The 16,131-nt window shown below is 34.7% G+C and overlaps 1 protein-coding gene across 2 annotated transcripts in view; it reads left to right on the top strand.

Annotated features, from left to right (window-relative positions):
* Positions 1–16,131, top strand: part of ZPLD1 (zona pellucida like domain containing 1) — a 74,120-nt gene that overhangs the window by 46,700 nt on the left and 11,289 nt on the right. For both annotated transcript variants that reach the window (XM_060640132.3, XM_060640133.3), the window contains 4 exons: positions 313–494; positions 1,881–1,953; positions 6,528–6,625; positions 7,949–8,029. In XM_060640132.3, coding sequence (XP_060496115.3) covers positions 313–494; positions 1,881–1,953; positions 6,528–6,625; positions 7,949–8,029 — 434 coding nt within the window. The remainder of the gene's footprint in view (positions 1–312; positions 495–1,880; positions 1,954–6,527; positions 6,626–7,948; positions 8,030–16,131) is intronic.

Here is a 16,131-nt window from a genome sequence, read left to right on the forward strand (position 1 = left end):
AAGATCTGGTCTAGGGGCGCTTAGTCAGTTAAGCCTCCTACTTAAGCTTAGGTCATGATCTCATGGTTCATGAGTTTGAGCCCTGTGTTGGGCTCTATGCTGACAGCTCAGAGCCTGGAGCCTGCTTTGAATTCTGTGTCTCCCTCTCTCTCTGCCCCTCCCCCACTCACACTCTGTCTCTCTCAAAAGTAAATAAATATTAATTTTTTTTAAAGAAATAAATGATCTAGTCTAATGTTTTATTTTGCATATGAAATGCCTGGATTTATATGTAGCTATTTAATCATTGAACTTGATCTACCATTCCAACAGGTATCCACAATTCCTGGAGTCAGTGCTTATGGGAATTCAACTTCAGTACAAATAGGAAATATTTCGGGATACATTGATACTCCAGACCCACCAACAATCATCAGCTATCTACCTGGGCTTCTTTACAAATTTAGTTGTAGTTATCCATTGGAATACCTGGTTAATAATACCCAGCTTGCCTCGTAAGTTCAAGTTCTATTCTTACTCTCACATTCTGTCTTTATATTTGAGTCATTTTTTTTTTTTCCTGAAGGGACTTATCAAGATAGCAGGATTTGTTGAGAATAGCCAAACTCAAGGTAATGGAAACTATATTAAGTCCTTTATCTATCTATCTATCTATCTATCTAACATTGTTATGACCCATATCAACAGATCAGATGTATATATTTTCCCCCAAATTAAAACTGGCTCCAACTAGTCAAATGTCTGCCTGGGGGTTCTCCTCACTCCCTTCAGAATTGCCAAAGACACTAATTGCCCAAGCACTGGAGTGCTTATGCAGTCCAGAAGGTGTACTATTTCCAGTGGATAGAACAGTCACTGCATTGTTGGGTCCTGCTTGGCTTCGGACTCTGCCAGATGCTCTCACTGTGGGACTCTGCTGCCTCAGAATCTGGGGGCTCTGTGCCTCTTGCTGAGGTGTCAGCTGCATCGGTGCTGATGGTCCCCCAAGAAAGGTGGCCTCACTCAGATCCGAGGAACTTCAGATATGGACTGTTTATAGTCATGTAGTCATTCATTTTTCCCAGAGAACATACTCCAAGACAGGGTTATATCCACATTACAACAGAGTCACTGGATTTGTCAAATATTTTTGATAAAGTGGGGTGATTGAGTGAAAACTTTCTCTTCTCAGTTCTAGGGTTTGTTATCACAAGGGTGTAGTTATTGTTTAATCTTAGTCATGAGGGAATGTGGAGGCCACATTCTGTTTCGGTTAAAAAATAGTCACAGCTGGTTTCAATGGCACAATGATGATAAATATCTTGGTGAAAAGTAAGACTTGGAAAAGAAGAAAAGAAACGCTTTGAGTCAAAAGGATACAGGTGTAAAGGGAAGTGGGCCATGAGGGTGTCACAATCTCACTCTGTTCCACCTTACTTTCCCAGTAGACACATTCCTGAGTTGTGGTGTATATGGAAATTCATTCATTTATTCAATAAATAATTATTATACTTCTATGTGCCATGCAATGTTCCAGCAGTGAACAAAGTAAAATAAAATCCTTGATCTTATGAAACTTCTAATGGGATTGATGAAAATGTATTTGTTTCAGATTCAAATTATATTGGAATGACATTTTTCTTTAAAGTCTCATATATATAATGCAAAATGGAAATAATGCCTTTATAAATAAAAAGATCATAAAGAACAGTTTGTCTTTATTTGGTCTCTTTTGCTTTTTGATATGTTCAATGATTTAAATCGTGTGCCTACTCCAGACCTAGGTAAAAGTATGTCAAGCTTACTCACGAGTTTTAGTGCCTTAAATCTAATATTAAGGTATAACTGAAACTTTTAATTTAAAATCTATCAATGCTTTCCTTTTTCTAAATCTGTTTTAGGTCCTCAGCTGCTATTTCTGTGAGAGAGAACAATGGTACATTTGTCAGCACTTTGAACCTGCTCCTTTATAATGTAAGTTGATGGGTGACGGATGTTATGTTCTCTCTCATCATACTGAGGAGCCATTTATGTGGATGGATTTTATATCAAAATCTACCAAAGGCCACATTAACCCTGTTATACTTTGGTAACATTTATCCACCTTTACTACCATTTTTATATATCCTAGTGATAAAGGTATACTAAAAACTCCATTGCTTTCTGAAAGTTGATAAATGACTTAGATTTTATTTTGTAAATGTGATTCTACATAGTTATTCCAAGTGTCTATCTACATTTATATGTATATATTTATTTGCGCATGTGTGTGTATGTGTATGTGTGTGTGTTTAGCCATAGTCAGGGTCAAGATGTTAGGAGTAATATTTTTGTGATGATAAGATAGGAAAAGTCCAAATGCTACTTCTCTTGAGGGCACGCTTGGTGATGAATGTGTTAATATTTTCAAAATGGATTTTGGCTGATGACAATTCTGTCACATTTGAAATAGTTTGGGTTGACTACATAGTATTGTCTAAACTCTTGTCATGTAAATATCGACAGTGGCAGGAAAACGTAAAAAATACATGGATTTGTATTTATAACTCTAACATTAATCCCCCAAATGATATTTTCATGTTGATTAAAAATTTTTATTCATACATTTTAAATGCCTGATTTAAATATCAATTTTTCAATCTATCAACCAACATTTTGGTAAATTATGAATCTGATTTTTACATTATTATTCATGTCATCATGGCACTGAGTTATAATTCATGCAACTGATTTAAAAGTCAGTGCTTTATACTTTGAATATAATGAGCTATAAATATTGTAGTAGGACATTTTCCAAAGGCATTTAAAAAATCATGTTTATAAGTTTGTAGTCTGACACCACTGAGTTCTAAACAACAAATTAAAATGTATTGGAATAAAGATAGCCTTTCTGTCATTTCTAAACTTTCCTCTGCAAGGAGAAACTGCCAACTTACTTGGTTCTATAATACTCAGCAAATATGTGCCAGTATTCATTCCCAATATGAACAGATATTTATTATTGTTTTGAGCAGTATTTTTAAATTGGAAAGTTCCTATCTGCTGATTTATACATGTAAGCTCCCTGAGGTAGAATTGAGGTGACTGGTTTGGGTTCAATATTATTGGTTATTTTTGAGTGAAACAAAGATGAAAATTCCTGATTTTAAAAAAGTAAAGAACATGCCCAAATGGTATTTAATGACACCATTATTTTTTGTGTGCAAAATTAAACTATTCCCTTACTGGAAAAGCAGAAAATAAAACTTTAGAAGTTTGGACTTGTTGAGAGCTTTGCTGTGAAGGTCCTTCTTTTATCATTAGAAATAGTATTCCTCTATTGTTAACTAGACATAATCCTTCAAAAACTTTCTAGCATCTTTTTAAAAAATTTTTAATGTTTATTTATTTTTGAGAGTGGGGGAGGGGCAGAAAGAGAGGGAGACACGGAATCCGAAGCAGGCTCCGGGCTCTGAGCTGTCAGCACAGAGCCTGACACGGGGCTCGAACTCACAAATCCTGAGATCATGACCTGAGTCGAAGTCAGATGCTTAACTGTCTGAGCCACCCAGGTGCCCCCAAAACTTTCTAGCTAGCATCTTAATGCTAAATAAAAGCCTATAATTTGGTGATAACCTTAAGATTATAATTCTATGGTAAAAAAGGCAACCAATTATTTGATATCAGACTATAAATGAACTAGGTAGTGTCAAAACATCTCATTTTTTTTGATGTCTATGCTTTTTATTTGACAAGACTTAACATCTTAAGATCTCTGATGAGAATAGGATGTGGAAAAATATTTCAGAAAACAAAACAGACACATCTCATTTTTAACCAGTTTGCAATAAAGGTATCATTAATGGTGGAATTAAAAAGTTAAATTGAATTTTAAAAGTTATTTACTAGACAATGAAATAAATAATAAAATTGAACAATTTCTCCACAAATTATGTTTTTTAATTAACAGACCATTTTTTACAGCAGTTTTTGGTTTACAGAAAAACTTATCTGAAAGTAGAGAGTCCCCACAGACTTCTTGTGCCTGTACACAATTTCCTCTATGATTTACACCTTGAATTTGGGGGTATATTTGTTATAATTGATGAACCCATATTGATGCATTAACTGAAATGTATCGTTTACATTGAGTTTCACTCTTCCTGTGTATTTTGTGAGTTTTGACAAATTCATGATGACTTATACCCATCATTACTGTAACATATAAAAGAGTTTCACTGCCAAAGACTACTTTGTTTTTAACATGACATGGTCATAATATTTTGTCATGTTACAGGGCACTACCAAACTAGTAATTTATACATGCTTCCAGTTATAAATAAGTCACAAAGATGAAAAATACATTATAGGTAATATAGTCAATTATATTGTAATCATGAGAAAAAAAAAAGCCCTAGTAATTTACATGAGAAAAAAAAATTTGGTTTACTTTCACTAATTGATCCAAAATCATATTTATTATTTGTTTGAAACACTAACATTTAGCTGTCCAAGTGTAATTTTATTGCAGCGTTTCAAATTACGTATCATTACACAAGCATTTGTGGCCAAGTCTTCCTATTTCACATGCAGTTTTTGAATGATGAAAAGTTACATTCAATACCTACTACTCTCATTCTCTGATTAGTTATTTGGAAAGGGAAACTTATATCTAGTTCAGTGCAATTGTTCATATCTATGTATTCTGGCACTCAGTAAATGTACTTAGGAAAATTTTATTTATAAAAAATAATTTTTATATTAATAATTTATAAAATAATTTTATTGACTATTCAGTTTCCATCTATGTGGATTATTTCAAGTTGAACTGTGGCCTTATTTTTGTGTAATATAAATGTATCGGTTTTCTTCTCTGTGGAAAGCAAAGATGACTTTGTGAATTTGAATTGTATCTAAATGTTAGTGTCTTCTGAGAGGATAAAGAAAGAGTAAACCTGAAATAGTGTTACAGTAATACGAATGTCTTTTCAAAGTTGAAGAAAAAAATCTAAAATAAATATAATTGATTTTAGGGACAGTATAATAAGAGTAAAAAAAAAACAACTATACAAAATAAAGGAAAAAAAGTAAGGTAAAAACATTACCTTTTAGAAGCAATTTTAGAAGGAAATATTTGTTGATTCATTTGCAAATGACTTAGCAGTATAATAATTCTAACAAAGTCAACATTCTTCAAGACACTACTGAGGCAAGTATATAATCTCTGGCGGCCCCTGGCGGACTCAGTCGGTAGAGCATACAACTCTTGCTCTTGGAGTTGTGAGTTCCAGCCCCAAGATGGGTATAGAGATTACTTAAAAATAAAACTTTTAAAAAATAAAATAAGGATCTATATATTTAATGAGGTGTGGAATACTTGGAGAAGTTTTTAAAGAGAACAGGAAAGATAAATAAAAGTATCTATTGGAAATGGTTAGAGGAGCTATTATCATTTATGATAGAGAGAAGTACGACATATATTCCCTCATTTATCTGGCTGTATTTGGGAATGAGATGTTTCACATGAGTGCAACCTTTTCAAGAGTAAAGCATTCATACTATAATTTTAAAAATTTGTAATTTTAAAAATTCAAAACCTGTTGCTTTCTTCCCAGCCTTCTTAAACAGAATATGCTCTGTATTTTGCCTTTGCTTGATGACTTTGAAATTTCATAATGAACATTAACATTTTTCCTTTGCTGCAAAATAGATTCAAGGTTACTAAATTTGGGAGAAGCAATTTGCTTCCATGCCAATTGATTTTACAGTTTACATTTTTAGAAATTATTTTCTTTTCGTTTTCTTTTTTGCATCTTACAATTTTTTTCTGTTTTTCTGTATTATCAAATTAAAGCTGTCACATCTCAGTTTCTGACCTATTGCTTTAATACTGTAAATTGGGGCATGATATAAATAAGCTCTGTAGAATTTCTATACACTAAGAGGAAAAAGATAGAAGTGAAGTCCTGAGACACCTTTCTATAAGTAACTATCAAGGAATTTATGAAGGAAATATTGTGGCATGCATTTTGGCAACTTGGAGGACTCATTGGTCTCTTTTTTGGTTTTCAATTAAATTTTGGTACTTTCCAATTGCCAGATAAGTGATTTGGGGCAAATGAGAGATTATCAAGAGCATAAGGACCTACAACCCCAATGGGAAAGGGCTTAAAGTAGATGAGAAACTGCATAACAGCCACTAATTTAATTTAAATAAATGAAGTATTAATTTAAATAAACTGAATATTAACAATTGATTATTAAACAAATTAAATATTAAACACTATTAATCACTGAATGCGGTTTAAATACACAGAACATTAACCACCATATACGATAAGCTATGGAAACAAAAGGATTTATGTATGGAAATGAATTTGTTACTTGGATGTGGTTTAAGAACAGTTCTGCCAAGAAACTAGAGGATTAACTAGATCATTTTTGGGGTTAATTCTGTAGTTTTATGGTGATTTGCCCCCTTTTTTATATGGTATTATGGTTTTAAGTGGTAAATGTGCTGTTGTTGGGAAGACAATGATGAATTAATTTCTTATTTTGTTCATCATTAGGATTCAACCTACAGTCAGCAGTTAATTATCCCAAGTATAGGATTACCTTTGAAAACCAAAGTGTTTGCAGCTGTACAAGCCACTAATCTGGATGGCAGGTATTTTTGAACTCTTTAGTTGTTGTTGGTTAAAACGTTTTGACTGCACAGAGCCTTGTGAATCATAAAGTTAGCTCATTCATTTTTAATTTAAATAATGCTGCCATTGTCACACCATTTAGGAATGCTAATAAATAGAAATAGCAAATTACAAAGATGAATAGGGACACTTATTTTGTGTCATTAATTGGAAAATAACAAGTCTTCCCATAAAGAAGGAGGGGGAGTTACTGGAAGAGGGAATAGGCAGACCTATTGGAATAGGGTAACCTGTGGGATACCACAATGTTCTATTCTTTCATCTGAAAGATGATGAGTCAGATGTAGTCATTACATGAACACTGGTGATTTGTGCGCTTTTCAGTGTGTATGTTACTATTCAATAAAAATGTATTAAAAAACAGAGGAACTCTCCCCATTATGATCTGGGCCAGAATTATATACAATGATCCTCAGAAACATCTCTGTAAAAAACCCCAAAGCGATCAAGCTTCATGTGACCAAGTTTTAGATAAACCAGAATGATCAAAATTGAAAGGGAATTCAAACACTGAAGATTCAATCCTACCCTATAATAACATTATCACATATAATATAATCTTTACATCCTGAAATCATCTTATCAAATTCAGGATTTAAAAAATTATTGGCATTTACTTCCCATAGGCTAGTAATTTCTATAACATCAGAGTTGGAATGAAGTAATGTTTAAATCTAGGCACAGTGTAGCCATATGGGGGAAGATTATGTATTTGCCTCATGGTTTTCTTTTACCTACCACAGTGTCATTCATGGACTCCTACTCTCATCCCCACTGATTCTGGCATAATTTTCAGTGTATAATTTATGCACCAAACTCCTTGCTGTATGTGATATTATAATATCCTCTGTCATTTGTTAGAGTCAGTAACTTCCAGAAACAGAATATTGCTGTGTACAGTGAACATGGACGTATCTATATAGCTTGCTTTTAGGTTTTGCTTCTTCACACTTAGACCAGTTGTTTTTTACACAATTTGTGTGTGTGTGTGTGTGTGTGTGTGTGTGTGTGGTGTGGTGTGTGTGTGTGTGGTGTGGTGTGTGTGTGTGTGTGTGATATTAGCCTTAACTCCACTTGATGCAGGATGGCAATTTGCTGCAGATTTTTAAACATCTTGAGCTTAAGAGAATGTTTCAATAAACAAGAAGCCTCTGAAATAACTAACAAAAACATAGTTCTATTTTGTGGGGGTGAGGCATTTGTCAATATTTACTTCCCTAGGATTAGTAACTAACACCCAAAAGGAGATTCTGACTCTATATTATGCTTACTTCTTTCTGCAGATGGAATGTCTTAATGGATTATTGCTACACAACCCCATCAGGGAACCCAAATGATGATGTTCGATATGATCTCTTCCTTAGGTAAGTCTTGTATTGAGAGCAAAGATCCAATTGTAGATAATTGAAATGAAAACTCCAAGTTATATAAACAAATTGTAGGGCACTTCTATAGCTTTTAAATGTAAAGTTTTATATTTTGAGCTTTTAGTCCTTATAAAGCTGGAAAGATAAAAGTTGAGAAGAGTTTTCAACACAAAATGCTGATAAAGCTATTGTTGAATGAGAATTGCAAGTAAGTTAGGTCCATCAAAGATGTTTTATTCATGTTTAGGACATGTGGGAATATTTCACTGTCTTAGAAAAAGCATGGTTAGGATATTATTGGCAATAAGAGAAAGGCAGTGGGAGGTACTATTTACCCACAGCTAGACTGTCTCATCATATGTCAAAAGAGAGTAAAATTAAAGTAATGGTCTAGATAATTTAGACCCCAATATGCTTTTCTTCATTTATCAGTATTTAAATGAAAGTATGATATAGCCTACTACTCCTTTTTTTTTAACAGAGCCAATAACTTCAACTTCATTCTCCAATAGACAATGATAGAGTGAATGTAATCTACATTTGGGGAAAGGGGACATTGATCATAAAAGCATTCAATCATCCCAGTTTCCTTTCAGCATTTTTATCTGACAGCAGAACAGACTTGAGAGTCAAGAAATGGCTTCTAATCATGCAACAAAATGCAGTTGGCTCAGATCACTGCTGCTTATTAACACATTATGGGAGTAATATGATGGGAACCAAAAGATTATGCTTTATCAGCTAATCAAGGTTAAGATGATGTCCAGAGACTAGGTCAAACTGATACTCTTATATCCTATTGCTGGAACTGTTAATTTAGGCAGCATTTTTGGGAAAAACATGTCAGTATATATCAAAACCTTAAAAGATTTTATATTCTTTGATTCTGTATCTACAGGTTTGAAAACATACTCTAAAATATTTATGATTTTATGGTTTATCAGTGATATTCAAAATAGTAAAACTCGGGAGCAATGAAGGCTATTCAGCAATGAGGAAAGGAAATGACTAAGTGGATTGTGGAGAACTAGTAATTTGGGAACTCACACAGACATTAAATTATATAAAGTTATTTATAAAACAGAAAAAAAAGATTGGTTCTATTCTATCTCCTCCCTTTCTGTCTTCATGGTATTTTTATGCTTGGAAATAATGTGGCTCTTTAAATTTTACATGAATTGAAATATGAAGTGAAATAATCAGCATATACAGTTTTATGTACAATGGACCTCATTTGTATAATATATGATAGAAAAGACTGTAAGGGAATCCATCAACAGGCTCCCAGTGGTTATTTATGCATAGGAGGATTGTGAGTCATTTTGTTTTGATGTTTTTCTTATTTTCCAAAATTTCTATAATGATCACATAGTGATAATCTGGAATATGATCGTCAGACTTCTAGTATGACTATGGCTTCATGCTAAATCTTTTCAGTGTTCTTATTAGAAACTATAGAGAGTGAAATAGTTACTAAATGAGTCTCTCAGATGTCAGTTGCAGTGAAACTAGGTGGAAAAGAAAACTGAGAAATCCCCAGATAGGTGTGAGTGATAATAAAAACAATTAAGATCAAGAGCAAATGGTGCAGAGGGAGCCCTGCAGGAAGTTCTGTGGGGAGAGGTGGTGGGAAAAGCGGGGAGGAAAAGTCAGTGTTAAGGGGTCCTGGTAGTGGCAGATTTCAGAAACAGCCAGGAGAAATGTGCAACAGAAGGAGAGGGTACTGCTGGGAATGGGAGTTGCTAGGAACAGGGTTGAGGCCCAACAAGCCAACAGCCCTGGGGAATATGGAGAATGAAGGGATAGAGAATGACTAGAACCTCAGAAGTGGCGGATCTCAGAAAGTATCAGGAAAAGTACATCTTCTAAAGAGTGGAGGATTCACCTGGGAAGATAAGGGTCTTGGAATAGGCTTGTGAATGAACCTGAAGAACATGGGACTGATTGTAGAATTCTTGAATATCTTTAAGTTCAGAAAGGCAGAGAAAACTCAACTACACAATTATGCCACATTCAGTGGAAACTTGTTGGCCATTGTAAAACAAAAGTAGGAGAACCTTGAGTTGAGGAAATCCATGAGAGAGGTCACTACCATTCCACATTGCCCAAAGAGTCCTGGAAAATGACAAATCTAGGGAAATCCAACACTTTCAAATGTGAGTGGTAAGCAAGTGAAGATACTGCTTACAGTGTTCCAGTATACTACCAGAAAAATGTAAAAAATAGCTGAGAAAAAATTTTAAAGATTAATTAAACTCACTGGAAAGCCATTGCCATGAAAAAGATAAGATTTGCAATTAAACACTGCAACATTATTTTTTTTAATTAAAAGTAACCATAAAGCAACAAAAGCAGAATTGAACAAGTGGGATTACATCAAACTAAGAAGCTTCTGCACAGCAAAGAAAATCATCAACAAAATGAAAAGGCAATCTACTGAATAGGAGAAAATATTTGCAAAACATATATCTGATGAGGGGCTAATATCTAAAATATATAAAGAACTCATATAACTTAATAGCAAAAAAAACCAGACAATCTTATTTAAAAATGGGCAGAAGATATGAATAGGTATTTTCCAAAGAAGACATAGAGATTGTCAACAGGTACCTGAAAATATCTTCAATATCACCAATCATCAAGGAAATGCAAATCAATACTATAATAGAGATATCACCTCATACCTGTTAGAATGGGTATATCAAAAAGATAAGAAATAACAAGTGTTGGTGAGGATGTGGAGAAAAGGGAACATTAGTGCACTGTTGGTAGGAATGTAAATTGGTACTGCCACTATGTAAAACACTATGGGGCTTCCTCAAAAAATTAAAAATCAAATCAACATTTGATCTAGCAATTCTGCCACTGGGTACGTATCCAAGAAAATGAAAACACTAACTCAAAAAGATTTATACACCTCCGTGTTCATTGGAGCATTATTTACAATAGCCAAAACATGGAAACCTGTGTCCAATGATAGATGAATGGATAAAGAAATTGTGAATGGATATCAGATGGGAAAAGAACCCTCATCGATATCATAGACACAGGGAACAGATTAGTGGTTGCCAGATGTGGGGACTTGGGGGTGGGAGAAATGGGTGAAGGAAGTCAAAAGTTAGAAAAAAAAAAGAATAACTGAAATGGGAAAATAGAGAAGGACAAAAAGAGGAGAGAAAGAACAAGGCAAGACAAAAGAGTAGAAGAGTAGAGGGTGAAGAGAAGAGACAAGGGCAAGGAAAGGAATGGAAGAAAAGGGAAGGAAAGAGAAGGGAAGTAAACAAATGAGAAAAAAGAAAAACTTACATTTTGTTTTTTAATAAAAATAAATGTCCTGAAAAAATTCCTGGGAAGATTGAGTAGATATAGTTTTGCCTATTCCTCCTAAGTGTGTGTGTGTGTGTGTGTGTGTGTGTGTGTGTGTGTGTGTGTGTGTGTAAGCTCTGAATATTATATACAAAACAAGTATAAGAATAATAAAAAAAATATAGAGATGAGGTTAGACCAGCTAGGGACTCTAAGACCTAATGAATTATGGTTTTCTTTTTGCCTTTTATATCCCACACTTAGAGCTGAAGAAGTCAGGAACTCAGATATATCAATGGCTACAGATATAAATAAATGAATGGGTGATAAACCCATTTGAATGAATGAATGAATGAATGACAAAGCCTGTCCTCTCAAGACAAAAGACTAGGAAAGGAGTAGCTTAGTAAGACAGAAAGCTTTTACACAATAATTGTACTATTCTAGTCTAATACCACATCCCACCCACGCTAGCAAAGACTGAGTGGCAAGCCAAATTTCTACCCTTGTCAGTAACAAGGTGTCCCAATATCCCATATGGGATGATTTCAGAGAAGGTGGAGTGGGGTTTCTGTACTTCTCTCCCCTGGCAATAATGAGATACCCTTACATGCCCTATTGGGTTGACATCAGAGGAATCCTAGTGGAAAGTCAGGCCATTTACTACAATGCCACAGTAACAAGGCCATAGTCTTTGTGGTGTTGGTGGAGGCCACTCCTACCCTATGTAGTCAGGGAGATATCAGTGGAGGCCCAGTGGAGAGTAGAAACTCTCACTCTATCCAGAATTAACAGGATCCCTGCTCCTTGGGTGTCAAGAAAGGCCAAGGGGAAGTCTGGAATTCTACTCCTATCTGGCAGTAATGACACAGCATCCCTCCTTCCTTGATGAAGTGTTGGAAAAGGAAGTCAGCTAAAATACAAGGTTTATATAAGATCCTGAGTCTCATAACTAATAGTCCAAACCCCAACATTCAGTAAAAATCACTTGACACAGCGACAATCAGGAAGACCTCAAAATAAATGGAAAAAGAACAAAAATAAATGTGATGGAGAGTTTAGAATTATCTACAAAAGACTAAAGCAGTCATTATAAAAAGTTTTAACAGACAATAGCAAACCTGCTTATAACAAATGGAAAAATAACAATGAAATGGGAAGTCTCTGAACAGAAATGGAAGACATAAGGAAGAGACAAATGGAAAATTTAGAACTTAAAAATACACCAACAAGAAAACTAAATATGCAACCACCCTACAATCTAGCAATTACATTTCTGGACATTTTTCTCAGTGATAATGAAGTTTATGTAAGAGGATCACACACACAAAAATGTGTGCACAAATATTAATAGCAGCTTTACTTTCATTAGCCAAAAACTGGAAGAAAATAATATTCTTCAATGAGTAAATAATTAACTGTGGTGCATCAATGTCATGAAATGCTACTTCTAAATGAAAAAGAATGGATTATGGGTATACATAACATAGGTGTATCGCTAGATAATTACAGTAAGTAAAAAATCACAAAAGGTTACATAAGGCATGATTCCACTTATAAAACACTTTGAAAAGACAAAATTTTTATTAGGCAGGATATTCCAATGGCTAAATAAAGGGTGTAGCCCTAACAGATATTATACTTAATAATAGCTCTAAAATTATTAAAGGAATGTGATATTATGCAAGATTAGTCACGTACACAAAAATTAGAATATTTTATTGAGTTCAGAAATAGATCCAAAACATATGGGAGTTTACAATATGATAGACTGTGATATCACAAATCAGTGAGATAGACAGATTTTAAAAACAGTGCTGGAAAGTGGGTAACCATGAAGAAAATATTGCATTGGATCTATAGTTCACTCAATACACCACAAAGACTTTAAATAGATTATTAATTTGAATGTTAAAAATATAGTTTTAAAAGTAGAAAAAACCATATTAACATAAGAAATATTTTTAAAACTTTGATGGAGGGAGATGGATGGGAGATGGGCTAGATGGGTGATGGGTATTAAGGAGTGCACTTGTGATGAGCACTGGGTGTTGTATGTAAGTGATGAATCACTGAATTCTGAAACCAATATTGCACTGTATGTTACTAACTAAAATTTAAACAAACAAACAAAGAAACAAACAAAACAACTTTGGTGTAAGGAAAATCTATATGTGGCCCAAATACAGATATACCTTGGAGATGTTGAGGGTTTGGTTCCAGATCACCCAGTGAAATAAATATTGGTAATGAAGTTTTTGATTTCCCAGTGAATATAAAGTTATGTTTATACTATACTATAGTCTTTTAGGTATGCAATATCATTATACCCAAAAAACAATGTACAACTTTACAATGTAAAGTTAAAATATACTTTATTGCTAAAAAAGGCCAATCATCATCTGAGCTTTCAGTGAGTTGTAATCTTTTCGCTGGTGAGAGGTCTTACCTCGATGTTGATGTCTGCTGACTAACCAGAGTGGTGGTTGCCAAAGGCTGGGATGGCTGCGGCAATTTCTTAAAATAAGACAACAATGAAATTTGCCACGGTGATTGAATGTTCCTTTCATAAATGATTTCTCTGTAGCATGCCATACTGTTTGATTTTGTCCGCATTTTACCCACAGTAGAAATTCCCTGCTGCTGTTTTATCAACTGACTTTATGGAAAATCCTTTGTTGTCATTTCAATAATCTTCACAGCATCTTCAGCAGGAGTAGTATCCATCTCAAGAAACCACTTTCTTTGCTCATCCATAATAAGCAACTCCCCATCCATTCGGGTTTTATCATGAGCTTGCGGCAATTCAGTCACATCTTGAGGCTCCACTTCTAATTCTAGTTCTTTTGCTATTTCCACAACATCTGTAGTCACTTCCTCTGTGGATGTCTTGAACCCCTCAAAGTCATCCATGGGGGTTGGAATCAATTTCTTCCAAATTCTGTCATGTTTATATTTTGACCTCTTCTTAATGGCATCTAGAATGGTGAACCCTTTCCAGGATTTCAATTTACTTTGACCAGATCCATCAGAGGAATTACTATCTATGGCACCTCTAGCCTTGCAAAATGTATTTCTTAAATAATAAAACTTGAAAGTCAAAATTATTCCTTGATTCATGGGCTGCAGCATGGATGTTGTGTTAACTTCTGGATAACTTGCTGCAGTTTCTGTGTCAGCAGTTGCTGATTTATCTTTTATGTTATGTCAGCTTCTTTCTTTAAACCTCATGAACCAACCTCCGCGAATTTCAAACTTTTCTTCTTTATCTTCTTTACCTCTTTCAGCCTTCACAGAATTGTAGAGGGGGCCTTGTTCTGGATTAGCTTTTGGCTTAAAGGAATGTTGTGGCTGGTTAGATCTTCTCTCCAGACCACTAAAACTTTCTTCATATCAGCAATAAGACTGCTTCACTTTCCTATTATTCATGTGTTCACTGGGTTAGCACTTTTAATTTCCTTCAAGAACTTTTCCTTTGCTTTCACAACTTGGCTGTTTGTCACAGAGGCCTAGCTTTCAGTCTGTCTAGGCTTTCAACATGACTTTCTCATTAAGCAAAATCATTTCTGGCTTTTGATTTAAAATGAGAGATGTGTGACTCTTCTTTTCACTTGAATAATTAGAGGTCATTGTAGGGTTATTAAGTGGCCTAATTTCAACATTATTGTGTCTCAGGGAATATGGAGGCCTGAGGAGAAGGAGAGAGACAGGGAGGAGGGGGAGGTTGGGGAACAACCAGTGGGTGAACAGTCAGAGCACACACTTACCAGTTAAGTTCACTGTCTTATAGGGACACAGTTTGGGGGGGCCCCAAAACAATTACAATAGTAACATCACAGATCAGCATAACAAATATAATAACAATGAAAAAGTTTGAAATAGTGTGAGAATTACCAAAATGTGACATGGAGACATAAAGTGAGCAAATGCTGTTGCAAAAATGGACCGACAGACCTGCTTGGTACGGGGTTGGCACCAACCTTTAACTCGTAAGAACCACAGTCTCTGCAAGCACAATAAAGTGAGCACAATAAGGTAAGATATGCCTTACTAAAAGCCATACAATAAAATATTGAAAATTTAACATAAAAACAAAGCTTCTGTGTGTATATGAACACACACACACACACACACACACACACACACACACACACGGGCTGAGCAACAAAGTAAAACAATTGCAACTTAGATAGCAAGCCGGGAGTTAGTCTTCCTCACACATAAAGAACTTAGAAGAATCAGGAAGAAGAGACCAACAACAAAATAGAAATTTGGGCAAAGGACATAAACAATTTTCAGATAAAGAAATGTAGTTGGCTCTAATATGTATGAAAAGATGCGCATAGTCATTTCCACTGGCAAAAATGCAAATGAAAATTATATGGTGATAGTGTCTTTTTCTTACCCAAGAGCAAATAATCCAGAAATTTTTACATATACTTTGTTGATATAGTTCTGGGGAAATAAGGAGTTTCTTCATATATTACTTGGGAAGTACAAAATACAACAATATTTATAGAGGGCAATGTGGCAGCATCTATTAAATGGCCCTATAGATACATTGTACAGATAACCTGCTTATGTTCAAAATACTGTATTATATTTCACTCTTATTTGGATCCTGAGAAACTTAACAGAAGACCATGGGGGAAGGGAAGGGAAAAAAATAAGTTAGAGAGGGAGGGAGCCAAACCATAAGAGACTCTTGAAAACTGAGAACAAACTGAGGGTTGATGGGGGGTGGGAGGGAGGGGAGGGTGGGTGATGGGCATTGAGGAGGGCACATGTTGGGA

The sequence above is a fragment of the Panthera onca genome, chromosome C2, assembly GCF_046562875.1.
Source record: "Panthera onca isolate mPanOnc1 chromosome C2, mPanOnc1 haplotype 2, whole genome shotgun sequence".
Classification (NCBI taxonomy): Eukaryota; Metazoa; Chordata; class Mammalia; order Carnivora; family Felidae; genus Panthera; species Panthera onca.